The following is a 13,628-nucleotide window of genomic DNA, read 5'->3' as shown; positions in this document are numbered from 1 at the left end:
TGTGGAACTTGTTTCAAACCCTGATTCCTGCCCTCACGCTCCCTCAGATTCTGATTCAGGAGATCTGGGCGCGATCCCAGGAATATGCATTTCTAGCAGACAACGTGAGGGTGGGCTTTGAACCACAGTCTGAGAAATCCCTCCCTGGCTCCCACGCTATCCCCATGGAACCCATTTTGAAAACCACACATCTAGACTCACTCCCTCCTCATTTTATACAGGGTAAACTGAGGCTCAAAGAGAGGGAAAGAGCCTGGTCCAAAGTCTCCCAAGGGTCTGAGTCACGCACGCTGGGCTCTCAGCCTCAGTTATTCCTGAGGGCACCTGATTCTGGAGGCTTGTGGTTAGGATTCTTGGCCAAGGACAGGGTTCAGGAGGATCAATGTGGCTACAGGGATTGGCAGACATGAAAACAGGAAGGGCTGAGCCTGTTTAGTGCCTATCTGGGGCAACAAGGCCACTTGGGCATCAGGGATTCAGGTACAGCTGTATCCAGCAGCTCAGGGCCAGGCTGGCCATGTCAGTGTGGGTAGAGGCCAGTCCTGTGAAGCAGAAACCTCAGGCTGAGACAAGTGGGTTAGGTTCCTTATTCCATCCACTCCAGAGTGCCTCAACCCAGAGGGTAAGACTCATTCAGTGCAAGGATGGTCCCCTGCCAAAGGGTTTCCATGCCTGGGTTCTCAGCTTAGGACACATGGGATTAGGATATCTCCAGGAGCCTGCAAGCCACAGCATCCACGAGGTACCAGACAGCCACGAGGAGACTCCTGGGCCAGGTGGCACTGAGAAGGGCCCACCGGCTCTTTTCGCCTCCTTTCAGCCTGGCTCTGGCGTGGCCTCAGGGCCTCAGGGGGCCTGGGGCCACCTTCCGCTGTTCCTGAGGCTGGAACTCCTCGTGAGCTTGATCCAGGTCTGCGAGCACCTCCAGCAGACGGGCAGCTGCCTCTCTCTGGTGAGCCAGGGCAGCAGGACAGGCCCCTGGGAGAAAGAAAAGGAGGCCACAGGGGCTCAGCGAGGCCAGGGCAGGCTGCTGTAATTCAGATCCAGTGGCTTCCTCAGGCTCCATACGTGCCTGAGGCCCTGAGATCCTAAAATGTGCCAGGGCCGCATACACACAGCCCTCTGGCCTGCTGGTGGACTGGAAAGAGGAGAGTGGGAGGGGAGGACAGGGCGGGGTGCTGAGCAAGTTGTGGGAGGTATCAGAAAGGGCAAAGAAAAGGGACCTCCTTATCCCCTTACCTTCCGTGGCACTGGAGCCCTTCTCTGTGTCTGCCTCGGGAGTCGTATCCAGGGTGGAATCCTCCAGGAATTTCATCCTGAAAGTTAAGAGGGAGAAAACCAAGCTGGTTCCTGAGTCCCAATGCTGCTCTCAAACCCAGAGATTCTGCTGGTTGAAGGAGACATTACAGGTTCCCACTAAACCATCATCATCACCACAGCAAACATTTATAGCATGTCAGATCCTATTCTAAGCCCTTTACATGTATAAACTCATTTAATTAGCACAAAACACATGTAGGTACTTACTGTTAGCTCCGTTATACAGATGATCACTGAGACACAGAGAAGTAATGTAACTTACCTAAGGTCACACAGCATAATAATAATTGTCACCCTTTATTGAAAGCTAATTATGCGGCCAGGCACCTACAAAGTGCTTTACCTGTATTAGCTCATTTGTTCCTTAGGACAACCCCATGAGGTATGTACAATTGGTACCCTTATTTTCCAGATGAGGAAACTGAGGTAGAGAAGGTAAGCAACTCGCCCAAGATCACAGAGCCAGTGAGTAGCCAGTCCAGGATTTGAACCCAGGCAGGCCAGCTTCAGAACCCACACTATGAGTTGGAACACATCTCCGTCACTGAATGACAGTGATCCTGAGGCCAGCCAGCAAGGTGGAGGGACACATCCAAGCTCTGTGCCCTCTGTCTCTGGAGTCCTGGGTGTCAAAAGATCCCAAGATCCATGGGACTTCCCTGGCGGTCCAGTGGTTAAGATTCTGTGCTTCCAATGCAGTGGGTGCGGGTTCGATCCCTGGTCAGGGAACTAAGACCCCACATGCCGTGTAGCAAGACCAAAAAGTAAAAATTTAAAATAAAAAAAAAAAGATCCCAAGATCCAGTTCCACATTAGGGTCCACCTGAGGATGCTTCCCCGTCCTCCCCTGGAGCCTGCGCCCCCGGAAGCTCATCAGATGCACATGGAAAGAAAGAACATGTGGACGTGGGGAGGGCACAGTGGGTAGCTGCCCCAGCAGGGCATAGCGAAGTGGGTTGGGTGGTGGGGAGGACCCACCTGAGCCGGTCCCGCCCTAGAAGCAACTGCCGATACACCATTTGGGTCTCAGCATCGGGATCCAGCGGGTCACTCCAGTCCCCCAGGGTGACAGCTGAGTGTGTGCGGCTGCAACCGGCAGCTGAGGGGAACACGGCATCATCATTAATCTCCCATTCCCCTTTCAGAAGCCCCATGGCCAAGCCCTGCCCCTTCTGCCTCTAAAGTCACCCTTCAAACCTACTACTTCCCTCAGCCCTACTGCCTCAACCTCCGCCCAGAAGAGCCGTAGTCTCACTGCTCTCCATCCCCCTCCCACATTCTAGGCTCCAGCCACAGACCTTTTTCAATCCTTCAGTCCACGTTTGCTCTGCCTGAAACACTCTTCCTTCCTCCAACTTCACTACTTAACTCTTATCCTTCTCAGGTCACATTTAAGTGGCACCTACTCCAGGAAGCCCTCCTTGCTGTCCTACCCTGGGGCTGGGTCAGAGGTGTTCTCTGGAGTCTCAAAAGCCACACCTTGGCACTTGTAACACTGTATTACAATGGTCTGGTTATTCACTTGTTTTCCTTGAGAGCAAGCCTGATGTCTGTGTACCACTAGACGCCTGGTGTTTAGTGGGTGCTTAAAAGATATCTGTGTGCCAGGCAGTGTTCTAATCGCTTTGCATATGTCAACTTATTTACTCCTCACAGCAACCCTACAAGATGGACACTATTATCAACCCCATTTCTCACTTGGGGAGACTTCAAGGCAAGAGAGAGGTTAAGGAACTCGCCCAAAGTTGCAGCGCCAACCCAGGATGAGGTGGGACACTCTCTGATTGACAGGTGTGGAGGGCGGGGCCTGAGTCCGCCCCGCCCCGCCCCCTCACCTGAGCGCTCGGCCTGGAGGCAGCAGGTCCAGTGCGCGCTGCGGAACGCACCGGGGTGCCAGGCGGCCAGCTTGTCCGGATTGGGGGCGCTGGCCTTGCGCAGGGCCGATAGCCACTGGTTGAGCTCGTTCACGTTCTTCAGGGAGTTGGTGGGGGGCGGTCAGAGGTGGGGTGGGACCCAAGGGGCTCCCTCCGCTCCTCCCTCATATTCGCGGCGCCTCACCTTGCACTGGAGGTAGGTGGTGTGCAGCGCTCCCACGCCGTCCTGCGTCACCACCTGCATCACGTGCGGCAGCTGGAAGGCGCCCTCGTCCACGCGCTCCACGGCGCGGATGTGCGACACCGGCATGGAGGATCGCGTCTGTGAGAGAGGACTGTCGCTGCCGGGCGGGCCGGGGGCTGGGGCTGGCGTGGCTGTGCCCAGGGACAGCTTTCCTGTGGGTGTGTGCCCTGGCGTGGGGACATTCACCCTGCGCATCTGTGCCATGTGCGTGTCCACTTGGCAGTTCCGTGAGTCCTGCAGTCCTGGCCCATCACTCTCTAAGTGACAACGTCTCTGGACATCAGTTTCCACCATCCTCATCTTCCTCATCGCAACCCCTGACACAGCACTTGAGATGTAGTTTAAGCACGATACATTTCTCAACTTATTTCATCATTACAACAAATTTCTGAGGCTGGGTCTATTATTCCTCCCAATTTATAGATGAGGAAACTGAGGCACAAGAGGATTAAAGGACCCTCCTGTGGTCACTCAGCTGGTGGAGCCAGAATTGAAACCCAGAGTTGAACTCTAGAATCTCACTCTGCTGATAAAGTAGAAAGAATAAGTGGTGGGCACCCTCTCCAGTGTTAGCTATCATGATCTGTAGATGTGCAGACACAGAAATGGGTAGATCCAGTGTGTGTCTCAGTTTGTGCTAGACTTGAATGGCAGCCCCACGAGAGCAGGGAGTTTATGTCGTTTACTGTGGTATCTCCAGTGACTAGAACACTGCATGGTACATAGTAGGTGCTCGAATAAATGCTTGATGGATGAATGAATGAGTGAACAAATGTCTGGATGTGAGTGCCTGTCCAGCCGGGCATGTACCTCTGGGTGAACAGATCCAATTGTCTGTGAGTCTCTATGGTATGTGGGCAGAGACCTGGGTGGTCACATCTGAGTGGGGTTAAGCAGTGTCCATGCCCTGTGCATGTCCACATCTGGGAGGATACGTCCCAGCCACCATAGGTGCATGTTCTGAAGAATGTTTGATGCTATGTGTAGGCGTTTGCCTGTCCGTGTCCTGTGCCCACACGGACCCAAAGATATGAGCAGAGCCTGGTCTCAGAGTTTGGACTTGCTAAGCTGCCACGGGGCCTTGGGCAGTCCTTGTCCCCTCCTGGACCTCAGTATCTCCCTGTGTACAAAGAGGCAGCTCTATGAGTGAGGCCACCCCTGGAAAACCCTCCACAGTGGGCTGGAGCCCCACCTGACACTCAGGACTCCTAGAGTAGGAGAGCATCTCCCCGCTGAGCTGGAAGTAGCGCTTCTTGAACGCAAAGCGTGTGGCCAGGCCGGCGGGCTCTTCCTTGCGCTTGAGCAGGTAGCCTTCTCGAACGGTCACCGAGGGCGGGACCAGGGCCCTGGCTGGGCCCCCAGGCTCTGGGAAATGGGGAGGGGGGACTGTGAACCCTTCCCACCCAGGCTCAACCTGCCGAGGGCCTCATGGAGGAGCGTGATTCTTGGCTCCCTAGAGGCAGGAGGATGGAGAAGATGACTTTGGACTCCACTTTCTCCATAGGGAATGGGGGCTGGGGGTGTCAGGGAGTGGGGGGCCCAAAGCTGGCCTTGGCGATCCCTTTCCAGCTTGAGGGATATGCAGGCAGCCAGCAGGGGGAGCCACGCCTTATGGAGTCAGTCCAGGGAGTGCCCTGGATCTAGCCACCCTTAGGGGTCCAGACACAGGCCCTCCCCAGCACACAGGGACCTCATCAGGCCACAACCAGGCCTCCACATTTTGACAGGCTGCTCCCATGTGACTTGGACCCAACTGTCTCATAACCCGGGCCCCACACTCTGGTATAGACTCACCCCCAACTCCTCTGCTTAAAACTATCCCGTAGTTCCATTTCACTCCAGGTGAAAGCCAGAATCCTTCCAGCAACCCCACATGATCTGCCCCCCTCACCTGTCTTTCACTCCCTCTCATTCATTCTTCTTCACTGGCCCCCTCACTGTCACTCTCTGTCCCCACCTCAGGGCCTTTGCACATGCTGTGCCCAGCCTGGAACACTTCCCCAGGATCCTCATGGCTTGCTCTCTGTCCTCTTTCAGGTCTTTATTCTAATATCACCCTAGTGAGGCCATTCCTGGCCACCCTCTCTAAAAGAATGACCTGCCACCCCCAGCCCAATATTCCCTTCCCTCTTTTATTTTTTCTCCTAAGCACTTATCACTCCGTTAACACATGTGATTTGGTAATTAATCTTGTTTACAGCTTGTTGTCTCCACTAGAATAAAACTTCCACGAGGGCAGGACTTTCTTCTGTTTCATCCACTGCTGTTTCCCCAGCACCTGGAACAGTGTCTATTACAAAGTAGGCACTTAATAGATATTTGTCAATTGCATGAGTACCATGCCACGATTCCCACTCACATCTCCACACAGGCTGGAATGGTCTGGAGGGCCTGAGTCTGTTCGTCTGTGGGACCTAGCACGGTATGTGCCAGGAAATGTTAGTTGACTGACTAGCTGACCCACAGGTCCACGGTCTCAGTGCTAGGGGTGGGGGAGGGGTGGTAGAAGGGCAGGTCCCGAGGGTCCAGTGGAATGACAAGCTGGCTGTGGCAGGGCCACAGGAACTCACCCTCCTTCCCATCCACATCCACCAGCTGGTCCAGGAAGTCTCTCACACGCGAAATACTCTGCAGCAGGAAGGGGTGTAGGGGGGCCATCCACAGCTCCTTGCCCTGGCCCAGCTGCTGGCCCAGGTTTCCAATGCTCTGCACAGCCTGGAGCAAAGAAGCAGGGGATGCCAGCACCAAGGTCGCTGCAGTGAGGAAGGCCCTCTGTAGACCCAGAACAGAGCCCCAGAGTCCTGGCTCCCAAATCAGTGCTCAAGAAAAGGAGAAAATTCCTAGCAGCACCTGCTTTAGACGATATCTGTCCCTAGATATGTATCCCCAGTGCTTTTATTTTGTCCCCTCCTGAACCCAGATAACCCCATTCAGGACTGCTTGATGCCATCATGCATACTCGAGCCCATCAGAACCTCAGAATGTGGCCCCTTTGCAAAGGATGGTCTAATTCATACTAAAGCATAAATGACTGCTAGCCTGCTTCCCGCTTTGCCCCTGGAAGGGTAGAGATTTTGTTCCAAAGAGGGAATTAGAAAGAGAAATGAATGCTGTCACATTCAGGATGGAAAGCTAATGGTGCTGTTTCAAACAGAGGTTTCTCTGGGTCTCATTTGGGTCTTCCATGGGTCCGGCCTCCACTCTGTTCCTCCCATGCTTCTCACTGGCTAAGGGCACCCGAGATGGGGGGGCTCCACTGCCGGCACCTTGGCAAGCAGCAGCAGTGAGCGTCTGGTCTGGGGATCTGCGTGCTGGTCCCTAAGGTCAAACAGCTTCGGGGTGAGGATGGCAGGAGCGAAGAATCGCAGGAAGAGAAAGCCACTTATGGCCAGGTTCTTCACATCCTGCGGAGAGGAGCGGCAGGTGAGAGGGGTCCCTCAAATCCACTTCTCAGCTGGGGAAACTGAGGCAGCAAGGACTAAAGATTGGTGGTACAAGGGGAAGTAGAATGGGAGACAGGTCAGGAGGCCATCCTGGTCTGCCGAGGAGGCTTTTCCTCTCTGGGCCTCAGTTTCCCCACCTGGAAAATGGAGTAATAATACCAATCCTGCACGATCAGAATTAGCCAAACAGCCTCAGAGTCTGCTTTGTGCCAAGCACTGTGCTAATGGCACAGCCCTATGAAAGAGGCATCATCATTATTCCCCGTTTACAGCTGAGGAACCAGAGGCTCAGAGGTGTCAAGTGACTTGCCCAAGGCCACACAGCTATAAATGGCAGAGCCAGGATTTGAACCCAGGCAGGATTTGAACTCTGCTCTTCACCACACTCTCCTGCATTCAACACTAGCTACGGAGTGTCAAAAACTAAGCCTGAACTGTCACATTTACTCCTAAGGCAATCCCATGGGGGTAGATACTATTATCTCTGTTTTCCAGATGAGGAAACTGAGGCTCAGTAGTGAACCCAGTTCAGCTGGCTCCCTTGCACATCCCCCAGCCCCAGCCTCTGCCCCCTGCAAACTGTAAAGTATGGCGCCCCTCTGTGTGAGACCCAGGCCTGGCCCACCTGCATGCACGTAAGGCTGGTGCCCCCAGCTCCAGCAGAGGGGACTTGGGGAGAAGGTGTCTCTCTATCCTGGGTGCAAGCTCCCCCCAGGGGGCTCCTCACCTACCCCTCACACTCACCAAGCTATATTTAGCCCGAGAATGTGCTTCAGTGTTTATTTAGGGGTTGTATTCACACATAAGACAATACCCTCTCTGGGTGTGTGCCAACTTCCCGGGGGCACCTCTGCGTGGACAGTGAGCCCTGACAGGAGCTGGGCACCTGGAGCTGCCCAGAGGTGAGGGTGGAGGTCCCACTCATCTGGAACCCTGAACTGCCCCCAAGGCTGCCCCCCCCAGCCCACCATGTTCCAGGGTAATTTTAGCCTTTGATATCAGCTCATCAACTTCCTCCTTTCTTAAGAAGGAGGAACAAGTATCAGAGCGGCGAAGAAAGGGGCTCCCTTGGGTTCCTGCGACCCCACCCATCCTCGTGGGCCTGAGGAAGTCCCTGCTCCCTGCCCGTGGCCTCTGCCTACCATGGAGGCTGAAAGCTGGGGGACACTTGGGTGTCATTGATCTTGGTTCCTCCCACAAGGGCCAGGCTGTCTGGGGCGCTGGCCTCCCACTTCCCTCCTTTCCTCCCTGCCTTGGCTGTGTCCCACTTAGCACCTCCACTGGCAACCCAGGCAAGAGCCCTGCAGCTGTGGGGTAAATCACTCGTGTCCCAGTTTGGAGGCCCAGAGCTCACTCCTCAGGCAGGGATGAGGGAAGAAGGAAGAGGTTCCCACTGCGAGTCTGGAGGCCTAGCCTTGAGTCCACGACTCTTGGCCAAGGTGCCTCACCTCTCTGGGCCTCGGTTTCCCCATCTGTAAGTGGGGAGAGGTGTGGCATAAATCAGGACCTCTTAAACCCAGGCTCTAGGGGTTGGGGCATTACATCTCCAACATTTAGCGAGTCCTAGGTCTTTCTGCAAAGCGAACCCCAGTCTGCATTTCTATTATGTCAGTGCTGTGTAAGAAAGACCTAGCCTCACTCGGTGTCATTTGTAAGCAAGGACCGTGACCGCCACCTCGGAAGGCATGCTGAGCATTAAACCTGGGGGTCTCAAACTGGCAACCCACAGGCCAGTCCAGCTGCAAACGTGTAGTGATTGGCTCAAACTATTATTGTTGTGTTATTGTTGTTAGGTAAACTAGTGCCAAAATTTAAAAAGTAAGATTCCACACATAAAATCCAGACTGTTGGATTAAAAAACAAAAAAACTCTGAAGATCAGGCAATATTGGGTCCCCATTCCTACATGGCAATAATTGATTGTCTGGATCTGCCCCTTTAAGACAAGCTGTGGGAGCTCCAGTTTGCCACAGTCCCTACCACTCCCTACTGTACAACACCTTGACTGCTCTGTTCATTTACCTCACCTGCCTGAACCCTACAGCACCTAGAGTTCAACTTTTGTATCAGTATTAGAAAAGCACTAGCAGGTGCAGGGATTTCTTTTTAGACTTTATTTTAGGTGTCTGCTACTGAGTACTGTGTGCCAGCCATCTCTGTCTCTCTGTCTCTCTGTCTCTCTCTCTCTCCTAATAGCTGGAATTTCAGAAGCATTTGCTTTGCGCCAGACTGTATTATTTGGTGGTTATGAGCACAGGTTCAGGAGTCTGCCTGGGTGGGTGCCTATCCCATCACTACCCCCTCCTAGCTGTGTAACTTAACCTCTCTGGGCCTCAGTTTCCTCCTCTGTAAAATGGAACAATACTGGCACCCGGCTCGTAGGGTGGAAGTGAAGACTAGACGAGGTAATAAGTATGTAAAACAAGGCCTGACTCCTAGAAAGGGCTATATATAGTGTGAACTGCTATTATTATCATCACCATCATCACCCCTGGGTCCCAGATCCTATCAGAACACTGTCCCCACTTCTGCCAAGACACACAGCACTTCAGCGTAGGCAGCCCAGGTTTTGTCCCGCCCCTGCCCTTCCTCTCCCTGTGACCCTGGACAAGCTACTGCCCCTCCCCAGCCTCAGTCTCCCCATCTGCCCAATGGGAGTGCCTGGCCCACCTTGTGCTCTGCCTGGGGAAAGCGCTCCTCCACACACTGGCGCAGCTGCTTGAAGGCGAGACGGATGGCGGGCGGGCAGCGCCCCACGGAGCCCACAATGGTATCCATGATGGGCCCCAGGTAGCCCGTCAGCAGCCCCAGGCTGGCCTCCCGCACGTGCTCCTCGGAGGGTGCACCCTTGAAGGAGATTCTCCTGGGGGAGCAAGTGGAGGGCTCCGCCTCAGAGCCTGGCATCTGCCTGCTCAAAACCCTCCATGGGCCCCCACTGAGCTCAGAGAGCACCCACCTTCCCATCCCATCTCCATGGCCTCCCCTCCTACCATTCCACTACAGCTGCTTCAACACACGGAGCTTATTTCTGTCTTGGAGCCTTTGTACCTGCTGATCCCCCTGCTGGGAATCACCTGCTCAAAGAGGTCATCCCTCCCCTACTGCTCATCATCACGGACCCTGGTTCAGTGCATTTTCAGCATGGACCTGCCAGACACACACTCCTGCCCCAGGGCCTTTGCACTTGCGGTTCTCCTTGCCTGCAACACTCTTCCAGCAGATCTGTGCACCACTCCCTCCCTCAACTCCTCCAAGTCTTTGCTTCCATGTCCCCTTCTCTGGGAGGCTGTCCCTGTGACACCCTACGGAATATCGCAAGCCCTTCCCCTGCTCCTGGCTCTTGCCAGGACCCTCCCTCACTTTATCTCCCTCCTTTCCACTGATCGCCTGCAATAACCTTCTTTAGTTTATTATCTGTCTCCCCCGAGAAGAGGGACTTGTGTCCATTTTCTCCCTGCTACGAACTCAGCTTTCAGCCCAGTGCCTGGCACATAGTAGGTGCTTAAAAATTGTTTAGTTGAATAGACGATGGAATAGCACTTTTCTACCTGCAATGATCTTGCTCCCTTCCTTCCTGTCCCCATGCAGGTTTAGGGTCTGTCTTGCCTACCCTCAGATTGTGAATTCCATGGAAACCAGGCTGGGGGTTCTCAACCCCACTGTGCCCTGGACCCAACAAGCTAAGCCCTGAACTAATTGTCTCTGGCATTGAATCATTTAATCCTAATGGCAACCCAATGTTAGATTAAGTAGGCTGATTGTTCCCATTTAACAGATGAGGAAACTGAGGCTCAGAGAGGTCCCCTTGCAAATAGGTGGCAGAACAGAGATTATAACTCAAGACTGCCGGTTCCAGAGTCTGCCCAGTTTCCTGGATGCTCCAGCTCCCTGCGGGCGCCCACTGACTTCCATCCTTGCCAGGGGTGCTGGGAAAAGCCCTGGCCTAGGGGTTTCACAGATGGACTCTGCCCTTCTGCTCAGGGCCTGGATTCAAATCCCCACTTTGCAACTTCCCAACTGTGCAACCTTAGGCAGGTGACCTCCCCTCTCTGAGCCTCAGTTTCCTCATCTGTAAAAAGGGATCCTAATACCTCTCTCCGGGGTGGTCGTAAGGTGTGGGTAGCACTTGCTGGGCAAGGCCCAAAGTGAAGGAAAGACCCTCTCCTGCCTCCACCATGGTCCCCAATGGACTGCCCAACAACCGGCTCGGATGGCTTGGCAGGAACAAGCCCGCCCACCCTAGCTGGAGGAGGAAAGTCCTGGCAAGAAAGGAGGAGCCCATGGGCTTCCCCGGCGGTCCAGTTGTTAAGACTCTGCACTTGCACTGCAGGGGCCGTGGGTTCGATCCCTGGTCAGGGAACTAAGATCCCGTATGCTGCACAGCACGGCCAAAACAAAAAAAGAAAGGAGGAGCCCAGGGAGGCACGAACCGACTCCCCCGACCCCGTCACTGCCCTGCTCCCTAACCCCATGTCATCGAGCGCTGCAGGATGCCACATCTGCTCGCAGACCCACACTGGGCCCTCCTCCAAGGGCCTCAGCCACCACCACCAGGATAACAGAAATAACTAGTACTTATGGAGTATTAGTTAATGCTGGGCTTTGTGTATATAACTCAGTTAATTCTCATGACAATCCATCAGGTAGGTATTCACAGGGGTTTAAGTAACTTGCCCAGCAGGTGTGGCAGAGCTGGGATTTGGACCCAGGGAGCTCATGTCTCAGAGTCCTGCCCATAACCACTGCACGACACTGTCTGAGGGGCTGGGCGCTTGCAGGGGAGGCTTTGAGGTAGAATGCGGGGCTCCTGAGCAGTCGTGCTGGAGGGAGGGGTGGGGGGCAGTCGGCAGAGACCCGGCCTGACAAGGCTGCAGGCAGACAAGGGGCCCGTGGAGGGTTCACCCCTCAGGCTTGGCTCACCTGGTGCGGCCCAGGTCCATCTTGCACGGGTCCAGCTCCATGTACTTCTTCTCCTCGAAGACGCGGTTAATCACCGGCCTCAGGACCTCGTGCAGGTAGGGCATGCCCACGAGCTGGGGGCAGGGGGGCACCACACGGGGTGGGGCTGAGGGCAAGGCCAGGGTGTGCCCGTGAGCGAGGGTCAGGGGGACCACGCAGGGAGAGGTTCAGAGCGAGGCGGGGGCCTGCCCAAGGGCTGGGGTTGGGGTGCAACTCAGGGCTAGGCCAGCCACCAGCCACCAGCACCGCAGCTCAGCCACCCAGTGCCACCTGAGGCTGGCCAAGCTTTGGGGTCTGAGTAAGCACTGGGAAGGGAGTTCCCTTGAGGAAGCTGCTGCCGGCCCCCCCCAGGCCTTCACCAACTCACCTTCAGAAACTGTTCCATTGACTTGGATGCCAGGGAGTTAGAACGGAAGAGGGTGTTGGGGTCAGCTGGGAGGACAGAGGGAAGTGTTTGCTGGGATTTGGGGGGCTGAATCCACCTCACCCCACCCACCCAAGGTGGGGGTCATGATTCTTCCAGCCTCAGGAATTGAGGAGATTTGCAACGTCAACTCCGTTCACAGTACAAAGGCCCAGAGTGGTTAAGTGAGCTGCCTAAGGTCACACAGCTCATGAGTAGCAAAACCAGGGCCTAAACCCAGGACCATGCTCCCAGCTGACTGGGAGTGCACAGCCCGTGCCACCTCCGACACATACAGACACAGCCCCTGCCCTCTGCCTAAGGCCCCCCCATTTCTCTCCCAGAGACGCGCTGCAGACTCATCCTTGGGGAGTGATGCATGAGGGTCATGCAGGCAACTCACTGGTCCGTGCCACCTCACGCCGGGTGAGATAGTCCAGAAAGGGCCCAGCCAGGCCCTGGCCAAGAAAGAGCTTCACCAGCTTGGTGGCAAGCTCCTGGCGGCAGTCCCCCGAGGTCAGCTCCTCCAGGACAGCCAGGGGGCTGGCAGCATCTTCCTGCACAAGGACAGGAGGCAGGAGAGGTGGCCTGGGGCCCTGGGACCCCAAAGCAGAAAAGCCCAGCTAGACATCCCCGAAGCAAGGGGAGGCCATGATCCAGATCCCTGCCCACCCGCAGTGATGCACCCACCTCTGCCGGCCCCAGCACAGACTCCATGAGCAACTCCCTGAGTGGCTGGTAGTACTGGGAGGGCAGGACGCGGTCCTCAGTCAGGCGCACCTTCAGCCGAAGAGCACCCAGGCTCCCCCTGGCCAGGGCCAGATCACAGGTGAAGGAACGTAAGTATGTATGGGCCAGCGTGGTGAGCCAAGGTAGTCAGGTGTGAGTACAGGTAAAGAGCATAGATATTTGTAAAACAAGACAGGTGTGGACAGGTGTGGACAGGTGTGGCCAGTATAAACAGGTGTGAACAGATATCAACCGGTATAAATACTGTAATAATACAAGCTGAAGGTGGTACCCAACATGGTTCCAGCCCAGCCTCCTCCCTCTGCACCCACGTTTACCCACAATCCTCCTCCGCTCTGGGAAAGGGCAGGAGGTGGAACCAGCCATTGGGCGGGTTCTGCTGTAGGACCTGCGGGGGGAACTCCACCTGTGGGGGGGACACACAGACCCTCAGCAGAGCTCTGCCCCACCCAGCCCTGGAAGAAGAGGTCGGGCTGCCCACCCAAGGCGGGGCGGCAAAGCCCGCCAAGGGCTACCTCCTCCTCCCATACCGTATCCTGAGGGCCTCCAGGGGACACTTAATTTACAGTTGAGGAAACTGAGGTTCAGAGAAGTGGAGTGACTTGCCCGAGGTCACACAGCTGCTAGAGACAGCAT

General features: G+C 55.3%; 1 protein-coding gene across 3 annotated transcripts in view; it reads right to left on the bottom strand.

Moving 5' to 3' along the window:
* Positions 1–568: 568 nt before the first annotated feature.
* The window catches only part of RASAL1 (RAS protein activator like 1), a 30,099-nt gene continuing 17,039 nt past the window's right edge, over positions 569–13,628 (bottom strand). For 2 of the 3 annotated variants that reach the window (XM_032603221.1, XM_032603220.1), the window contains exons 9-22: positions 13,310–13,398; positions 12,933–13,050; positions 12,646–12,799; positions 12,207–12,271; positions 11,801–11,913; positions 9,551–9,743; positions 6,705–6,842; positions 6,009–6,153; positions 4,631–4,803; positions 3,379–3,516; positions 3,156–3,291; positions 2,299–2,419; positions 1,240–1,316; positions 569–978 (exon numbers count right to left, since the gene is read on the bottom strand). In XM_032603221.1, the coding sequence (XP_032459112.1) occupies positions 839–978; positions 1,240–1,316; positions 2,299–2,419; positions 3,156–3,291; positions 3,379–3,516; positions 4,631–4,803; positions 6,009–6,153; positions 6,705–6,842; positions 9,551–9,743; positions 11,801–11,913; positions 12,207–12,271; positions 12,646–12,799; positions 12,933–13,050; positions 13,310–13,398 (1,800 nt within the window). In that variant the 3' untranslated portion in view covers positions 569–838. Of the gene's footprint in view, positions 979–1,239; positions 1,317–2,298; positions 2,420–3,155; positions 3,292–3,378; positions 3,517–4,630; positions 4,804–6,008; positions 6,154–6,704; positions 6,843–9,550; positions 9,744–11,800; positions 11,914–12,206; positions 12,272–12,645; positions 12,800–12,932; positions 13,051–13,309; positions 13,399–13,628 lie in introns of those variants that run through there. The other variant, XR_004345463.1, reaches the window with a different exon arrangement.

This window comes from Phocoena sinus, chromosome 14 (genome assembly GCF_008692025.1).
Source record: "Phocoena sinus isolate mPhoSin1 chromosome 14, mPhoSin1.pri, whole genome shotgun sequence".
Lineage (NCBI taxonomy): Eukaryota > Metazoa > Chordata > Mammalia > Artiodactyla > Phocoenidae > Phocoena > Phocoena sinus.
The sequence above is the reverse complement of the archived record's forward strand: the minus strand, read 5'-3'. Positions and strand labels throughout refer to the sequence as shown.